An 18,082-nucleotide genomic window follows, 5' to 3' on the forward strand; every position below is an offset into this window, starting at 1 on the left:
TTTCAGGGAAGGAATAAGAGAGGCATTTGATCTAATTATATTTGGCAAATTTTATGTTCAGAAATGTATATTTAAAAAAAAATCTTTACCCTTTTTTAAGAGTCTTGGTTAAGATAGTCTTACTATACTCATCCACTAATTCCAAGAGCACAAACATTCATATGCACATACGAATGTTGTAGGTCACTGAAGGTTTTTATTTTATCATAAATAACCTGACACACTTTATATTCTGTGTTCTGTTTCTCATGTCTCCCTTGTGTTTGGTGTTTGCTTTTGAGTCTTATTATACTGGATCTGAATGGCTGGAGGACGCAACACTGAAACAACAATGACAATAGTCAAAGTTATTGTTTAGGTTTTGCTCACAATAAATCCAGTGATGCTCGTTAAAAATCTGACCAGGCAATTTCTAATATCTGAGGGGATCAGATTGTTCATATATTTTCAGTGCTGTCTGTACACTGTTCTGTGTATTTTTCTCCTTTTAAAACGGTACAAATGACATGAGTTCCTGTCTTTACTCCACAGCAGCAGCAAGCTCAGAGTTACTGCAGAGAGAAACACACAGACCTGATCACTGGAACGAAGCAGCTAAAGGATGAAGAAGTGAAGAAGATGAAGTGAACTGCATACGTTGGTCTGTTCAGAGACACCTGGAGCTGGTCAGACGGCAGCAACTCATCCTTCAGACGCTGGAATAACGAGTTTAGCGATGTAGAATCCAACAGTGGCCAATGTGCCATGACCGTGTTTGACGATGAAGGCAGATGGAAAAATGAGAGCTGTGCTGAAAGAAAACCCTTCATCTGCTATGATGGTGAGTGAAATACAATACGTTTAATGTTTGAAAAGAAATGCATTTTATTCTGTTTTTCTTTCCTTTTCTTGTGTTTTTATCTATTTAAAAAAGTGCTTAATAGTTTATTTCGCTTATACAGAGATTTAGCTGGTAAATCATTGCCTTGCATCTAAACTAAGTGAAATGTGAAAATATTAAACTGAACATAACAAGAACCTCCTCATCTATGAGGGGCTCCGATTAGAGAGACGGCTCCTCCACATCGAGAGGAGCCAGTTGGTTGGGAACCTCCTTGCTGAGGTGTTCCTCCCACTGGGAGGAGACCAGGGGAAGACCAAGGACACGCTGTAGGGACTGTTAAGCTGCATTCAGACGGATCTGAGCACCAGGGGCAGATGGTTTACATTCAAAGTCTATGTAGAATCATGTTTCGGGCTCGTCACGCCACGTTTCATGCGTCTGACTCTGTGTCGTTGAAGCATTTTGAGAGTTTTGAACGTTCAAGAGTGTCCCATGCTCAAAACGCAAAATTTGAATTTTTTTTTTTTTGTAATGTGACGCAGTGATCTGTAGTTACTGTTCTACCAGGAGATACAGGCGCCAAAGCAGGTTAACGGGTCGTCAAACTGGGCTCAGGTGAGACGAGCGCCCAGCTAGGTTGTGAACTCAGCAAACTCATAACACCTGAATCATCAGGTAAATTCAAACACATGCTGACAGCTACATTCTGTTGCTTTCAGTACATGAAGCCAAGACACTCTCTCAATATTTCATCTGCCGTTGTTCAAAGTAATCAGGAAAAGAAAAATGGCAATGCACGTCGTGCCATTATCATCTGGGGCAATTGTTCGTTCAATAAAAACTCAACGCACAATGTTCAGCAAAGACATCTGAACATCTGTTATGACTGCAAAAAACCTTTGACAGCGCGGTGCCACTTTCTCAATGTTATCCGCCTTTGCACAAAGAGAACGGCAATGGAAACCAACAGCCCTTCCAAACGAGTGTCTAGCATAATTTTGATGTGTTTGACGCTCGTCAAGCAACGTGTCCAACTCAAAGCGTTGGACGTGTTTTTGACACGTGAACGCGTTCGCTCTGAACGCAGTTTTTTACCCAGTTGGCCTTGGGATTCACCCCAGAGGAGCTGGTCCAAGTGGCTGGGTAGAGGGAACTCTGGGCCTCTCTGCTGTGTCTGGTGAGCCCACATTAAATGGATGAATGGACATTTGTTCAAAGAAAACAAAAGTTAGTAGCCATAAATTCAGAATGCCAGCACAAATAAAGGTGTGAATCAAAAATATTTTGTCTTCTTTACTTCAATAACAGACAACATGATCTTGATTAAAGAAAATAAAACTAGGGAGGACGCTTTATCCTACTGCAGAGATCACCACCATGACCTGGTCACCATCACCAACCTGGTTAAGCTGAGGCTGGTCGAGGAAAAAGCCAAGAAGGCATCGACTCGGTTTGTCTGGATGGGTCTGCTTGACTGACATGTGGTTCTGGATCTGTGAGGAGATGATCAGCTATAAGAGCCGGACCTCGGAAGGACGGATGAGTGACTGTGACGTGTCTGGAGCCATGGAGGTGAAAGGACAACACAGGTGATTCCAGAGAAATGATACAGAGGAACTGAATTTCATCTGTTTTAAAAATGGTACATGGTGATTGGCCTGTGTTTATATAGAGCTTTATCTAGTCCAGAGGACTCCAATGCACTTTACACTACATTCAGTCACTGACCCTTTCACACACTGATGGTGGTAAGCTACACAAGAAACATGACAGATATAAAATCTTAAGTTTAACTCAGTTGTAAACATTGTTGAATTCACTTCATTTCAGCTCTGATGGTGTGTTTAAGGGTCTTTGTCTTCTCTCAAACTTAGTCTGAAGTTTTCAGTTTTCCTTCTTTTTGTCAGGAATTTCACTGTCAGGTAATAATTTTGCCTCTTCTAGTGCTCCGTTCTCATGAGGCGTCCCACAAGGCTCCACTCTTGGCCCTGTTTTATTGCTACTTTACATTCTGCCACTTGGAGCTACTCCTGTTATCCTTCCACTGCTATGCAGATGATCTATAGATCTACTTGATCTATGGGACAATGTTACTTGATATACAGATTAATCTGTATGTCAAGATTACTCTGTATCTGGCTCCACATTGTCTACGGGATTATATGGCTGTCAAAAAGAGGTTGACAACCTTTGAATTTTTTTATTTTTTATGAAGAAAAAAAACTGAATTCAAATTAATGGGCGGCAGCACAACTACAGATGCCACTGCTTTGACTTTTAATTTCAAGAACAGTGTGAGAAGATGGGTAATAAAGGGGGGATATTCCTTATACTGACTTCCTGTTCACTTGAAACTAATTTAAAACTTTATTTGCTTTTAAACGTCAACAGCCTAGCATCTCTTTCTTTTTAACTGAGACTTTATGTTTGTGGGCCTGGCCGGCCTTCGAGGTCATGCAGTTTGCTTTTACTTGCACAAGAGGTGTGAATACTTTTAAAACACCGAAAGTGACAAAAGTACAATATTAATTTAATATAACTGTTGACTAACTTTCTAGCCTGTTCAGTGATCTACTAGTTTTGCATTGGGAGAAAAACTAACTTCCTGTTTGAGAACAAGAGGATATTATAGCATTATTTGCATCTGCGTAGGTTTGATATTTTCTGTCGCCAGTCGCCCTAGCAACAAAGTCAAATACACATTTCTGAAACTAGAATAATCACACCTACGCAGACCTTAAGTTGACAAAGGTTGATTTACTACAGTTGCATCATAATCTGTCACTTTTGAGCTTATAGTCCTGACACGCAGTAAAGGAAACCAAACTCAGAAAAGGTAAGAGATTATTCTATAACCTCGTTAATAATTCTGAACAAGAACGGGGAGAATGATTACGTTAAACCGGTTTAGTTGTTGGAGATGAATCCAGATAAACATTAACTCGGAGACTTAGTCATATGACAAGGTAGGGTCATCAGTGGAATGTTGGTGTTATGTTCTCATTACAGATTTTTATCTTTTAAAACAAATAATCTGTGATTTGGTTACTGACGTTATTTGAAATTTCATTTATTTGAGAACGATTCAGCCTAAAATCTACTGTGGTCTGCATGTAATTGTGAGGTCAGTGCTGTTGGTCCGATGGACTTTTATCTGGTTTTACTAGAATTACTACAGAACTTTTTCATGATGCTGGAACTTTAACTTTGTGATGAATAAAAGGTCATATTTTCATTTTTTTTTTTTTTATTTGAATTTTTCTAGTAGATTTTCTAGTATCTTTACAGACAATTGTTTGTACTAATAAATTCTCAAACAATTCAAAGTCTACATCTAGGCCCCCTTCAGGGACGATTTCTTCAGATAAAAGTTTTATATTTTTTTCTGAAAAAAGCTGTTTCCGCTTCCTTCTCCTTTCCTCTGCCACCATTTTGCACTAAGTTCACTTCCTGTTTAGTCAGAACCCTTCATAATCTCCTGTCCACTCAAAGCCCCGTTGCTGCCATCCACCGCCAAACCTCTCTGATGTACACTTCCTCCAGTCGGTCAGGAAACAAGCAGAGAATAAAAACTGTTTTTCACTAAAATGTAATTTTAATTGAATACCTAAAGGATATCCTTATTATGTGAAAATGTAGGGGAATATTTAATTTATCATCTTAACTTCATCTACTGTATTTCATAATTAGTTTTCATGGCAAAAATGAAATTCTTCCTGGTTTGAATATTCAAATGTTGCTCCTGTTCAGATATCTGTGTCTGAAACACATCAATGTTTGATGCTGAAAAGTTTTCAACGCAGCAACAACACTAAAGTCTCTCTGATTCAATCAAAAAGATGAATGATGTGTATCCCTTCTAACATTACTCTCTATGATTTACTTACATCACTTAAGCATTTTTATGTGGAAGTTGTGAAAGATTAACGAATGGTTTTTTTCCTGTCCAGTGGAGGGAGAGCTGCAGCTTTTCACTGTTTAAATGTTCTTCATCCAACAGAGACAAACTGCTGGAGGAAAATAATTCATCTGACAGCAAAGATGCAGTGGAGTCTGATTCTGCTCTTCCTGATGGGTAAGTTGATCTGAAACACAACTAGACTCTCTGGTTTCTGATATATTACTGATAGTTCAATTCTGAGGAGATCTGGATGACATATCACACAGAAATTAGAATGAGAACATTTGTTTTGGTTTTGCAAAGACAAAGTGTTTTAATCTAGCAGTGTTTAAGTGCTAAATACAGAAACATGTTTTTTGTTTACAGCTCAGTGTTGCATTGACTGTCAGCTCTATCAGTTTCACTACATTAATGAGAATAAAAACTGGACTGAAGCTCAGCAGTACTGCAGAGAGAATCACACTGACCTGGCCACAGTGACTAACATGAAGGACATGGAGAGACTCATCAACATCTCAGCTGGAGATCAGAGGGAAGCTTGGATTGGTCTGTATGATCAAACACATGGTACCAGAACATGGTACTGGTCTCTGCCTGATGTGGAGTTCAGTGAAACAAACTGGGCCACTGGAGAACCAACTGATAATGGAAATCAAGGATCTGAGAACTGTGTGATTGTGAATAAAAATCTCAGTTGGATAGACAACCCATGACGAACTCCAAATCATTTCATCTGCTACAATGGTGAGATTAATCTATTTATGAGTTATTATGTGTTTTGTAAAAACAAGATGAACATAAATGTGTTTGATTACTTCACAGAAACTAATAAAACCCATAAATATCACCTGATTAAAGACATGAAGACCTGGCAGGAAGCTCAGAGTTACTGCAGAGAGAAACACACAGACCTGATCAGTGGAACGAAGCAACTACAGGATGAAGAAGTGAAGAAATTGATGGACTCTTCAAGAGATTACTCACACATTGGTTTGTTCAGAGACACCTGCAGGTGGTCAGATGGAAGCAGTTTCTCTTTCAGACACTGGAATCTACAGTTTGACAATCAACAACCCAACAGAGGTCAATGTGCCATGACTAAGTTTGATGGTGAAGGCAGATGGACGAATGAGAACTGTGATAATAAAAAACCCTTCATATGTTATGAGGGTAAGTTGGTGTAAACAAATACAAGTTTATGTAAACATTAGAACTTTGCAATTTCTAATTTTACACATTAATTCATTTATTTCATAGATAATTTCACTGCATCAAGCTAAAGCTCCAAAAAGTTTTTATTTGGACCAGAGGTGGATAGAAACCAGTTACATTTACTCAGAAATTTACTTCAGTAACATTTTGGATTATATGCACTTTTGTTAGTTTTAAACCTCAAAACTTTCTACTTTTACTGTATATATTGCTGCTCTATCTAGAGCAGTACTTCTAGATTCTTCAGTGAATAAACAAATTTTAAGCAAAAAATCTCTGGACCCAAAAACAAACTTACAGTTGATGTGAAGGTGAGACTTCCTGTTTGTACACAAGCTCTATTGTAATTTTCCATCTGCTGGAAGTTAAGTGAAAATACAGTGAACAGGTTTTATTATCACTAGAAATATTTTTTCCTTTTTTAAAAATACTGTGTGTAATTTAACTACTGCTATACTGTTTGTTTCACAAGTTTTATGTTAAGAAAATGGGATTTAGAAATGTTTTGTCTGCCTAAATTTATTGTTAAATTATGGTATGCAGTTGGATTATTTACATTATTTTTGTATTTAAAGCACCACTTTTTACTTGTGTCTTTATATTTTTGCCAGTCTGACATTGGTTTAAAAATAATAAATCAGATGCTATCATCAGTTACTGTGCTTTTTACCAAAATGTTACTCTTATTTGTATACTTTTTATTTTACTTGATGAATTTTTTTTTTAAGTGGTGCTACTCTTACTACTTAGTTGCTCTACCACCTCTGGTTTAGGACTAAAGACATACCTGTTCTTGCAAAATAAGTCCATCGCCGTGATTTTGTAAGTTATAGTATGTTTGTGTTGATCACTTCTATGACAGATGAAGTGATCCTGATCAAAGAAAATAAAACCTGGGAGGACGCCTTGAACTACTGCAGAGGTCACCACCATGACCTGGTCACCATCACCAACATGGATGATCAGAGATGGATCCAGGAGAAAGTCAAGAACGCATCGACTGATCATGTCTGGATTGGACTGCACTACATCTGGTCTCTACGTTTCTGGGTCTGGGTCAGTGACCAGGAGGTCAGCTATGAGAACTGGGGCTCACCTGGACAGATGGGCGACTGTAATGTGTCTGGAGCCATGGAAACGGGAGGAGGACATAAGTGGTTCAAAAGAAATGATACTGACCTGTTTAATTTCATCTGTTCTAAGAAATAAATCTCACACAGTCCCTAATGAGAAGTGGTTTATTCTGTCAACAATATTCTATATTGCAGCTTTATTTTTTTTAAATAATTTTAGATTTTCTTTTGTGGGGTGTGGAAGAATGTTCATACATTAAACCAAGTTAGATTATCTGTTGTAAGCTTATTAGAGTGAATCTCTTGCTTTTTGTTGTGATCTTCTTGTACAACATGTAGGTTTTCCTTCAGTAATAAAGTCTTTAAACCCTGCTAACGTGTCCTACTTATGTTTTATTTTGCATCGCCAAGGTACGCAACCTTCAGATTATTCTTTAAGCTGAAGTCAGAGTCGTAAATATCTGATTTTATGTATAACCCTGAGATAAATTTGGAGTGGAAGTCTGAGCTATAGAAGAAAAAGCTTTCATCTTTCATGAGCTTCGGAGGTCTTTAATGTCTGAATTCTTACTCACATGATGCATGACGAGAAAATTTCGGCTTTCGCCTCGATGCCACTTGATATGTATATATAATAAACTTTATTAGAATTGGTTTGGGGTTCACGTCAAATGTAATGGACACAGAGACAAAAAAAGGAGAAAAAGTTGGAAAGGTAAGGAGTTGCAAGCAGAATAGAGAAAGAAGCATCGGGAGAACATAAATCTGCCTCTAAACCTGCAGGAAGAGAAATAAGTTAAAGCACGAGTTAAACTTAAGGTCTGCATTTACGTTTAACTTCTAATCAAAGGTAATGATTCAAGTTCCCTATTGGCGATTTCTTTATTACTTGACGTTTAATTGCCTACACACAAGACCTTTCATGTTGGCACAGCTTTCAAAGCCTAAATGTCACGGTTAATATTTTCTCCAGTTTTGACAAATTGCATTTTCTCCTTCCTGCAGTCAGACAAAGCGAGGCAGCATTGAACTGTGCTATGAAGGAAACAAGACACAGTCAGGAAAGGTAAACCATATTTACATCCAGGGATTTCCCCACCAAAAACCTGATGGCTTGTGTAACTTAATTTTACATACATTATTAGCAGATATGAGTTATATGTCTACCGTGGTTCTATGAAATTAATATTAGATGCTGATTTCAAATGAAATCATATGCACTACAATAAGGGCATTTCTCCAGGGCAGCATTAGAGTATAGGAGCCACATCAGTTCTCCAAACAGGTCGACGCATAAAGGCAATCAAGTTAGGTTGGATTTTATTTAGGGAGATTACTGTCAGTTCCCCTAAATAATAAGTAAATTACTTGTGCTAGAGTTGACAAAAGAAAGATAATATAAGTTAACAAGTGAGCACTGGAACAAACAATGTTTGATACTGTCTTGATGTGCAGTTTTAAAGTGGAGCCAAATGCAAAGAGGCAGAGGCAGCTTGTAGTTGAAGGATGTTTAATGACCAAAAAGGATGAAAAAAATGACAAAAAACCCAAAACGGGGACACAGGGAGCCAGAGCAGAACAAAAATAGGAATCCAGGAGCAAAACACAGCAGGGAAAAAAAAACAGGCAGATAATCTGATTAGATGGAAGGAACCAGCTAGGAGCGACCGAGAATGAGTTGTGTGTGTACTAGGGAGGTTGATTACTGAACAAGGGACAGATGGCTGATTAGAAACGGGTTGCAGGTGTGAGAGGGAGAGAGAGGCACAGTGGACTAGGAAAGAAATCCAAAACCGAAGAATAACTAAACCTACAAAACATAATTAGAGGAACAAAGAATAACTAGGCGAAAGAAATAAATGTAATGAAGAGGAATCGCTAAGAAAGGACTGAATCAAAATAAAACAGAAACATGGCTGGTCTAGTCAAAGAAAAGGAACTTAGGGACACAGAAATAAACAAAACCCAAAGTTGGCTCAAACAGCCCAAGATCCTGATGGGCACAAACAGTACTGATGGTGCTGTGAAGGTCTTTCCCCAAAGAAAGTTCATGAGGACAAAATTATTTTAGCAGATTCAATGCGAGGGGAAAAAAATAAAAAATAAAAATAAAAATTACAGCAAAGCTTTTTCCAATCTTTGCTTCTTTTGACACAGATGGATTTGTTCTTGAAGAAGTTTGTAAAACAATTTGGACACTGTTATAATGTTCTAGTCCAACAGAGAGACTAGGATAATCTAGTTAGATATTAAAATATTTGTACAACTGCATCCTCACCAGGCCTCAGGAGATTTTAATGAATTATTATCCTGGATGTCGATAGTGGTTTACATACGTCAGCGTCCTACTTCCTCTGCCTGGTTACGAACAGTTAGCTCTTTGATTGAGAAAAATCCCATTCCTCTTCTTTGAATATTCAAATGATGAAGCATTAAATGCAGCTGCTGTTCAGTGGTCCGTGTTGGTAAATGTTCAGTTTCACTGAGGAAAGCAGCTTTCAAGAGAGACAAGAAGAAGCATTAGATTCCTCAAGGGAAAAGGAACCAGGTGGAAGTTTCTGTGATTAGATTTTCATCAAATTAGGATATACTTTTGTATTTTTTGAAATCATGTTAGTGTTTTTATTTATGTTAAAAAATAGATTTTTTTTTTTTTTATCTGCTCTGTTTCCGGGGCTTCAGCTCCACGGAGAGCTGCAGCTTTTCACTGTTTAAATGTTCTTCATCCAACAGAGACAAACTGCTGGAGGAAAATAATTCATCTGACAGCAAAGATGCAGTGGAGTCTGATTCTGCTCTTCCTGATGGGTAAGTTGATCTGAAACACAACTAGACTACGAGGAAATAAAGTTATTTCTTTGTTATCACACTGAAATTTGAATGAAAGCAGTACATTAACTGCTTGGGAAGAAATCCTCCCAATTTAATATGTTTTATGTTTACAGCTCAGTGTTGCTTCATTGACTGTCAGCTCTATCAGTTTCACTACATTAAAGAGAATAAAAACTGGACTGAAGCTCAGCAGTACTGCAGAGAGAAACACACTGACCTGGCCACCCCGACTAACATGAAGGACATGAAGAGACTCATCAACATCTCAGCTGGAGATCAGAGGGAATCTTGGATTGGTCTGATCAGTAAACGAGAATTTACCAGAACATGGCACTGGTCTCTGCCTGGAGTGGAGTTCAGTGAAAGTGAGACCAACTGGGTCAAAAGAGAACCAAATGATAAAGGAAATCAAATATCTGAGAACTGTGGGATTCTGAATAAAAATATGTCATGGGAAGATACTAGTTGCACTAATCCAAGCGCTTTCCTCTGCTATGATGGTGAGTACTAATAAAACCCAGAATGTAATAGATCTGGATTAAATGTTTTGGGGTTTTTTTCCCAACATTTTGATAAAAATCTTTCTTTCAAATATGATAGAGTGGAACAAAACCATCCAACTCAACCTAATAGACACATTTGTTAGAGTCTCTGACAATCACCTTATAATATGCTTATCTAAAAAAATCTGAACTGTGAAAAATATTCTTCTGTTTACTCCCTAGAAACCAATAAAACCCATAAATATCACCTGATTAAAGACATGAAGACCTGGCAGGAAGCTCAGAGTTACTGCAGAGAGAAACACACAGACCTGATCAGTGGAACGAAGCAACGACAGGATGAAGAAGTGAAGAAATTGATGAAGTCTTCAGACAGTATAGCACACTTTGGTTTATTCAGAGACAATTGGAGGTGGTCAGATGGAAGCAGTTTCTCTTTCAGACACTGGAATAATGACTTTAACAGTCAACAAGAAAACAGTCATCGATGTGCTGCTACTGGTGTTGGTGGAGGCAGATGGAAGACTGACGCCTGTATTCTGGATAAACCTTTCATCGGTTATGATGGTGAGTTTTTATGACAGATTTCCTTTTACAAAATACCTTTAAATGTAACTTTAGTTCTAAAAACTATCTAAAACAAACCCTTGTCTTTATTATTGTACAGTGTTTATATCGAAAAGCATTTTTTTAACACTTGGGAAATCTGTTTAAAATATTGATCTCACATTTACATTGTTGAGACTTTAAAGCTGCATTAATAATTCATAGAGACATACTCAAATCAGACACAGACATTCATTTTATCTTTTAAAATCTTTCATGCCCAGCATCTGGTTCAGAATGAAGCTGATGCTGAAGGGACGTTTTGTGTTTAAAGTGTTTTTTGCAGTGGATAATGTGATCCTAGTCAAACAAAAGATGACCTGGGAGGACGCCTTGACCTACTGCAGAGATCACCACCATGACCTGGTCACCATCACCAACATGGATGATCAGAGATGGATCCAAAAGAAAGTCAAGAACGCATCGACTCCTTTTGTCTGGACGGGTCTGCGCTACACCTGCACTCTGGATTTCTGGTTCTGGGTCAGTGATGAGGTGGTCATCTATAAGAACTGGGCCAAAGGTGAACCGATGGACGACTGTGACATGTCTGGAGCCATGGAGACGAGAGGAAAACATAAGTGGAGGAAGAAAAATGATCTTGAAGAGTTTAATTTTCTTTGTACTAAGGATTAAGCACTGCTTTCTCCTCCACTCATTAAATAGATTTTTTTCTTCTTTTTTTTAAATTCATGCCAAACAATTACTTGGAGTATAAAGTATCTTTTTAGACCAAAGTTCGCGTAGCTCACTGAAGTCTCCGAAGATTTTAAGATTTCATTTCTCTGCTTAGCTTCTCCTATTGTTACCAGGTAGATGTAACATGCTAAACCTGGTGATTTAAATCGTGTTTTTGTTTGATTTATGATGCTAATGAATAGAAATGTTGCACCACGCCGCTGTCTCGTCTCCTGTGTTTCAGCTGACATCTGACATATTGTTATACGTGAAAAAAATTAAGATGAATAAGTAAAATAAAACAACCCTTCACTGTGTTGGATTAACATTTGCTCCATTCATCTTGTATACCAGCTTTGTTGAGCAGAGTCCAGGGCAGCTGGTGTCTATCTCCGGCTGCCATTGATTGAGACAGGCAGCCAGTCAATCAGAGTAATTCTTATTCCTCCAATAGAAAATAAAACCTTCTAAAAAAAAAAAAACCGTTGTGGTGTTGATGTGTGGATGGTTTCACCTGGTTCACTCCTCTGATGAAGGATCAAAACCGAACAATAAAGTTGATGTTCTGTGAAAAACAAGAATGAGCTTCCACTGTCCTTAGACTGTATGATGTAAATATAGTCTAAGGTAGAAATAATTCAGTTTACATAAAACAAAGGGACAACACATATTGAACATTTACATGTAGATACATAAGATACTTTCCATCTCTAGTCCCACAGGTAGGCTGGTGCTAATAATAATAATAATAATAATAATAATAATAATAATAATATAAAAAGAAACACAAGAAAATAATAAGAAAAAGAACAATTAACTCTACTACAGTAAAAGTGAATTAAAATGTCTAGAATAGACAATAAAACCAAATGGAACATGTTGAAACACAGTCAAGCTAATTTGGCCTTCCAGGCTCCCATACATTTTCTTCCAGGCTTGATTTTCTATGAACTCTGACCAGCTGCCTTGTCCCTGCTGGAAAAAAAAAAAAGCATCGCCATAGCAACACTCACTTCACTTCATTTCGGTTTATTTATATACGACTCCTGAATTTATTTTCTAGCTCTGGAAGTAAAAACGTTCTTCTACCATTTTTTTTTCTCTTCAACCTGGTATAATTATGTTTTTTGTTCTATCTTGCATTTCAAAATATTTAACCTTAGTTAGTTTTACTCAACTTTCACATGACGTGACTCTTGTTCAAGTCATATAATCTTTATGAGTATATGACTTTTAGTGCATCAGGCAAAGCTTCTTCTTTAGGAACATTTGCATGACTCTGTTATGTGTTTATCATAAAACATCAGGCGCTACACCTACACACTCTTTGGTTCTGCTTTCCGCTTACCTCAAAATAACACAGTGAATAAACTAACAAGTAGTAACAAGGTTAGAAATTGTTTCTATTCTCCTGAGGATGAATTTGAAAATAAATCCTCCACTTCTAATGAAACCAAAGAAACCTTCGTGTAATGCACTGACATAATGTTTTCATAGAAACATGTCCTGTTTGAATACTCATATCATGATGGTTACTATGTTTTTTTTTTCTATGTTCATTTTATTTTAAATGTTAGGCAAAACTCACAATTTGCACATTTTTGTTCTTCCTTTGGATTTTTGCTGCTTCTAAAAAAACAGCCCAAACTACAAAAAAAAGAAAAAAAAGAAAATCGTCATTAAGTTGTTCTTTTTAGTGTCTGGAAAATAACCCGTTTCAATAACCTCTGAAATTCAATGTCACAAATAAGCAGGCACTGACCCTCACCTAGTAACCCCAGTGAAGCGTAGCCCGTCACCTAGCAACCCACGCTGAGCTCCAGGATGGTATGGGTCAGCTGGTTTTACCGCTGTGCAATGGCTGCTGGAAAAGACACGTGTTTTGTTGTTGACTTACCCTCCAGAAACCACTCACTGCATTTTTGTTGGTTGTGTAGGAGGCTCCGCTAATGCTTTTCAAAACTGTATAATTGCTCAAGTGTTTTCAGCCATTTTCACTTGTGAGTGCTAATGAGGAAGGCGTTTTGGTGAAAAATGTGCAAATCTATACCTTGTTGACGATACCAGCTGGTAGTGAAACTTGTCCTATACCGACATGGGCTGAAAGGCCGCAATGCGAGAAGCAAGCCATTACTCCAAAACAAACATCAAAAAGCTACATTGTAGCAGATACACACGGGGACAAAGACATTCGTTTTTGGACACATGTCCTGTGTTCTGATTAAACTAGTGTGGAACTGTTTTCCTGTAATGTTACATTTGGAGCATAAAGAGAGACACTATAAAGCCTGGGAACAACACCGTTCCAAATGTGTAGTATGGGAGTGGCTGTATCGTGTTGTGGGGCTGTTTTACTGTAGGAGGAACTGCTGCATTTCACAAAATACCTAGAATCCTGCCTAAGTTACACCACTTCTGTTAGGACGAATAGTGGCTCTTTTGTGCCTGTTTATGTGAACTTCTGTTTTCAATTGTATATCTAGCTCATACCATCTATGAGCATGAAAAAAGCCATTTGAACTTTAACTCCTCTAGGCAATGGTGGCCTGTTTTAACCTTTTACCTAATCCGATCTTTCCTGTTGGTGACTCATGTCAGCCAAGTCTCCCTTGACGTCACTTGTGTCATGCACTGCAAGAAAAACAAACGCATTTGAGAGAGCCATAAGGAAAAGCATAAAGTTTATTTCATTATCAAAGTCTTTATCTTTCAAGCACCTTTAGTGCTTTAACAGAATCTAATAATTAACTCTCAAATGTGGATAAATAGGTTTCCTTTCAACAGCCTTGAACTGGGTTTGTAAATAAGGTCAACACAAATAAGGTGAGGACAATCAGATTCAGGTTACTGAGACCACAGTGACCTAAATCGTTGGTCACTGTGACAAAACAGAGGACCGCCACAGAGATCCTCTGTGACAGATCTTCTAGAGAGCCAACTCAGGATCTTTAGAAGAGAAGGCAGAAAGCCACCGTGAGGGCCCTCGAGGAAACCAGCAGGAAGTGAGAAGAAGGTTGTCACCCTTAAGGTCCCCACAACTTAGATGATCTCATCATCTGAGTTAATAACTAAGAAGTATGACAAAAAATGTTCTTAGAAAGGCATCTGCCGGCCAAAGTGACACCAGGCTTGGGTGGAACTATTTTGACCCAAGCCTGGTGTAGCAATAGTTGGGGCAATGGTAGGTCGCGTTAGGAGCTTTTCCTGCAAATGGTGGGTCACCGGTTCTATTCCTGCTTAGTCCGCTCTCGTTTTTGTGTCCTTTGGATAAGACACTTCACCCGTCTTGTCAGATGATGTTGCCTGACTCACACTGGTAAAGTGTGAATCTTACTATGCTTGGCTTTCCATCACGATAGGGTTTATAAGAAACCATTCTAACCTTTAACTTAGGCCTATCAAAAGACAGGGATATGTGACAAGTCTTTGTCACCCATACTTGCTTACCGAAAACAAAAAATACCACAAAGCAGTAGGGTTTGGATGTGAGACGATGGGCTTTGCAAGCATACAAATAAAAAAGGTCATGCAAATAGAAGCTGCTACTTCTGTTTGCATCATTGCTTTGGTTTGTCTGCTTTGGTGCCAAATGGCTCTAATTTATTGAGGTTAACCATGCAAAACGGTAAACATGCACTTCTACTACTATCTTAGTCAGTGTTTTTTAACCAAAGCTTCTCTGGCACATGTAGGCACAGGAAACTCACGTGCTCAATATCTATACTGCCTGTAGTATTATTAAGTAGCAGACTCTGAACTTTCAGGTTAGTCATAAAAGGTCTGAACAACAAAGACATTTGAGAGAGCCACACGGAAGAGCATAAAGTTTATTCTGTAATAAACGTTATGCTTTGGTATAAAGACACGTTCTGTCCAACATTGGAGGCCATTACAGCCCAGTGATAAGCAGCTTTAATATTTTTAACAGAATCTAATAATTAACTAAAACGTGTATAAATAGGTCTCTTTTCACAGTCCTTCAACAGCGCTCCTAAAGAAGACGCACACAAATCAAAGAAGAATGGGGTTTCCACCAGTGATGCTTCTCATGTGTCTGGTTGTTGGGCTGTCCACCTGCCGGGCAGAAGGTGAAGACAATCAGATTCAGGTCACTGAGACCACAGAGGAAGAGCAGGAGAATCATCTGACAGAGACGGTCGCAGAGGACACAGAAACCCCCGATCAAGATCTTCAGACGGTAACAGTAGAGGCATCCAACTCGGGATCCCCAGAGAAAGGATGCGAGCCAAACATCTACATGGTACTGAAGGAGCTGGGAGCTCTGCAAGAGAGGCAGAAAGCCACCGTGAGCGCCCTGGAGGAAACCAACAGGAAGCTGGAAGCCAGCGAGAAGAAGATCGACGTCCTTAACAGCTCTCTGACAGAGATGAGGAGAACTTATGAAGGTAGCAGAAAATGACATCCATTTGAAATCATTTTAGAAATTTGTTTGCTACAAATTGCAAAAACACTGTGGCTTTCAGCTTTCTTTTTCCACTTATGTTTCAAACATCTCAATTTCCACAGTAGAATTGCTGGTGTTGAACAGTTAATTACACTTTGAGAGAGAATCCCTGTTAATCTGCTGCTTGTAATCTCCAAATTGCAGAGATGTTTTCTGACTTATTTTTTCTGTTTTCTTCACTGTGTTTAAACTTCAGAACAACACCAGGTTGCATTTTCTGTAGCGCTGCCAACAACAGCGACCATAGGTCCTGTAAATGTTCTTTACCCTCTGGTCTACAAACACGTTCTGTCCAACATCGGAGGCCATTACAGCCCAGTGACAGGTCAGTGTTCGTCTTTCTGTTTCATGTACAAAACATGTTTTCTGGATTTGTAGTTTACGAACAAGAAGGAGCTTTTGTTTTTCAATTCATGGCGTAAAATTATGGAAGAAGTTAAATGAGTTAAAACAAAGAAAAGGTTTAATACAATTTAAAAGGAAATATAAGGAGGTCATTTTCAAAAGATGTAGAAATATGGGTGGGAGTTGGCAATGATGTAAGTTGAGGCACATGAGTGTGTGTGGTTATGGATACATATATTCAGACATATTTAAACCCAGATAAAATTAATTTACCTATGTCTGTTTTTATTTCTTATCTTTTATTATTATTTAATAATGAGGGCCCATCTGAAAATATGATATGAGTTTATGGGGTAGGAGTTCATTAGTTTCTTACTTCTTCCTAATCCCTTTTAAGCATGTTAAGCTTATTGTGGTACAAAATATGTTTCTTTTGCACTCCTTGTTCATGTGTTATTTTATACTTCTATCATGTTAAAAATAAATAAACAAAAATAGATAAATAAAATACATCTTTGAATAGAAAGCCATTGTTTTAAAACCCAAGAGATCTCATTTCAACAAGTTTTTTTCCCAATTATCTTAAAAGATGATGGTTCTTCTTGCAGCAGATTTATCTCTGATTGCTTTTCTTATTTTCCTCTGCAGGATACTTTACGGCACCAGTGAGAGGAATTTATTACTTTTCTTTTTCTTCATTTTGTTGGCCGGGTGATGGAACCTCTGGAGGAAGTCTTTACCGAAATGAAAATCCAATTGTGTCATGGTACGGTTACACTAAAACTGCCCCCGTCTCTGGCTCTAACAGCGCCATCTTGCTGCTGCAAGCAGGAGACATGGTCAACGTCCGCCTCTGGGACGGGAGGAAAATAAGTGATAATGGAAACAAGTACTCCACATTCAGTGGATTCTTACTGTCACCAATGTAAACATTTAGAAAACAGAAACGGCTTTTTGTGTGGAAATTGTAAATATTTTTTTCTACTGTCACTTTCAGACAACTTCGGATTAATATGTTCTCATACATTTTAGGTGACAATACACCTTTGCAATACATGTATCATTACCCAATTAAATATACATTCATCGTTTGAAACTGAAATTTGCATTAATTGTCCAGCTTCTAAGAAAATGTGTATCATCTTAAATAGTAGAGAAATGAAACAAGATAGTGAAACTTTTAGTCTCTATATTCCATAACAACATTTTCTGTAAATAAAGAACATTTGCAAAACAACTTTTGTTTTTTTCTCCTGTCGCTTTAAACAGAAAATACTATGTGTGTTTTGTGATAAGCTAATAACTCACCTGCAAACACATTGAGGTTTGAATGTTTGTTTAACTAGTATGGAAAAGTGAGAATTTTACTGTACATTACAGTGATAAACAGTTAATAAAATTCTGTATATGAAGTATTTGTAGTTAAATACAGACTTGGTTCAAAATCATTAAAATTCCAGTGCTACACATACATGACCTAAATCATGATTTAACTGGTAATCAGGCAAACATTTGTATTTTCCCAATTTATAACTTTGATTGTGTTACATTGACTTTGCTGTGAAATCAAAATTGCCCATTTCACATTTCTCAACAAAAACCAACAATAAAGATTGTGTTCAACATATAGATGAATTTCAATTA

The 18,082-nt window shown here is 37.8% G+C and overlaps 3 protein-coding genes across 3 annotated transcripts; all 3 read left to right on the forward strand.

The window, feature by feature from the left end:
• The first annotated feature begins 3,554 nt into the window (after window positions 1-3,554).
• LOC116733091 (C-type mannose receptor 2-like) lies at window positions 3,555-7,385 on the forward strand. Its single transcript, XM_032583793.1, has 6 exons — window positions 3,555-3,659; window positions 4,824-4,898; window positions 5,091-5,429; window positions 5,460-5,468; window positions 5,547-5,894; window positions 6,799-7,385. The coding sequence occupies exons 2-6, from the start codon at window positions 4,865-4,867 to the stop codon at window positions 7,143-7,145; spliced, it is 1,077 nt and encodes a 358-aa protein (XP_032439684.1). The 5' UTR covers window positions 3,555-3,659; window positions 4,824-4,864; the 3' UTR covers window positions 7,146-7,385.
• A 2,398-nt stretch (window positions 7,386-9,783) lies between these two features.
• Window positions 9,784-12,071, forward strand: LOC116733092 (macrophage mannose receptor 1-like). Its single transcript, XM_032583794.1, has 4 exons — window positions 9,784-9,817; window positions 9,955-10,341; window positions 10,567-10,911; window positions 11,225-12,071. The coding sequence occupies exons 1-4, from the start codon at window positions 9,784-9,786 to the stop codon at window positions 11,584-11,586; spliced, it is 1,128 nt and encodes a 375-aa protein (XP_032439685.1). The 3' UTR covers window positions 11,587-12,071.
• A 3,376-nt stretch (window positions 12,072-15,447) lies between these two features.
• LOC116732365 (complement C1q-like protein 2) lies at window positions 15,448-17,675 on the forward strand. Its single transcript, XM_032582478.1, has 3 exons — window positions 15,448-16,035; window positions 16,294-16,418; window positions 17,087-17,675. The coding sequence occupies exons 1-3, from the start codon at window positions 15,650-15,652 to the stop codon at window positions 17,365-17,367; spliced, it is 792 nt and encodes a 263-aa protein (XP_032438369.1). The 5' UTR covers window positions 15,448-15,649; the 3' UTR covers window positions 17,368-17,675.
• The last annotated feature ends 407 nt before the right edge of the window (window positions 17,676-18,082 follow it).

Source organism: Xiphophorus hellerii, chromosome 14 (genome assembly GCF_003331165.1).
Source record: "Xiphophorus hellerii strain 12219 chromosome 14, Xiphophorus_hellerii-4.1, whole genome shotgun sequence".
Taxonomy (NCBI): Eukaryota; Metazoa; Chordata; class Actinopteri; order Cyprinodontiformes; family Poeciliidae; genus Xiphophorus; species Xiphophorus hellerii.

Excerpts from the sequence above, each read along its gene's own strand:
- LOC116733091 (XM_032583793.1), top strand. The coding sequence starts at position 4,865 with ATGCAGTGGAGTCTGATTCTGCTCTTCCTGATGG. Across the intron at positions 4,899-5,090 it reads GATTCTGCTCTTCCTGATGG|CTCAGTGTTGCATTGACTGT; the intron begins GTAAGTTGATCT and ends TTTTGTTTACAG. Across the intron at positions 5,895-6,798 it reads ACCCTTCATATGTTATGAGG|ATGAAGTGATCCTGATCAAA; the intron begins GTAAGTTGGTGT and ends CTTCTATGACAG.
- LOC116733092 (XM_032583794.1), top strand. The coding sequence starts at position 9,784 with ATGCAGTGGAGTCTGATTCTGCTCTTCCTGATGG. Across the intron at positions 9,818-9,954 it reads GATTCTGCTCTTCCTGATGG|CTCAGTGTTGCTTCATTGAC; the intron begins GTAAGTTGATCT and ends TTATGTTTACAG. Across the intron at positions 10,342-10,566 it reads CGCTTTCCTCTGCTATGATG|AAACCAATAAAACCCATAAA; the intron begins GTGAGTACTAAT and ends TTTACTCCCTAG.
- LOC116732365 (XM_032582478.1), top strand. The coding sequence starts at position 15,650 with ATGGGGTTTCCACCAGTGATGCTTCTCATGTGTCTGGTTGTTGGGCTG. Across the intron at positions 16,036-16,293 it reads ATGAGGAGAACTTATGAAGG|ACACCAGGTTGCATTTTCTG; the intron begins TAGCAGAAAATG and ends AACTTCAGAACA. Across the intron at positions 16,419-17,086 it reads CCATTACAGCCCAGTGACAG|GATACTTTACGGCACCAGTG; the intron begins GTCAGTGTTCGT and ends TTTCCTCTGCAG.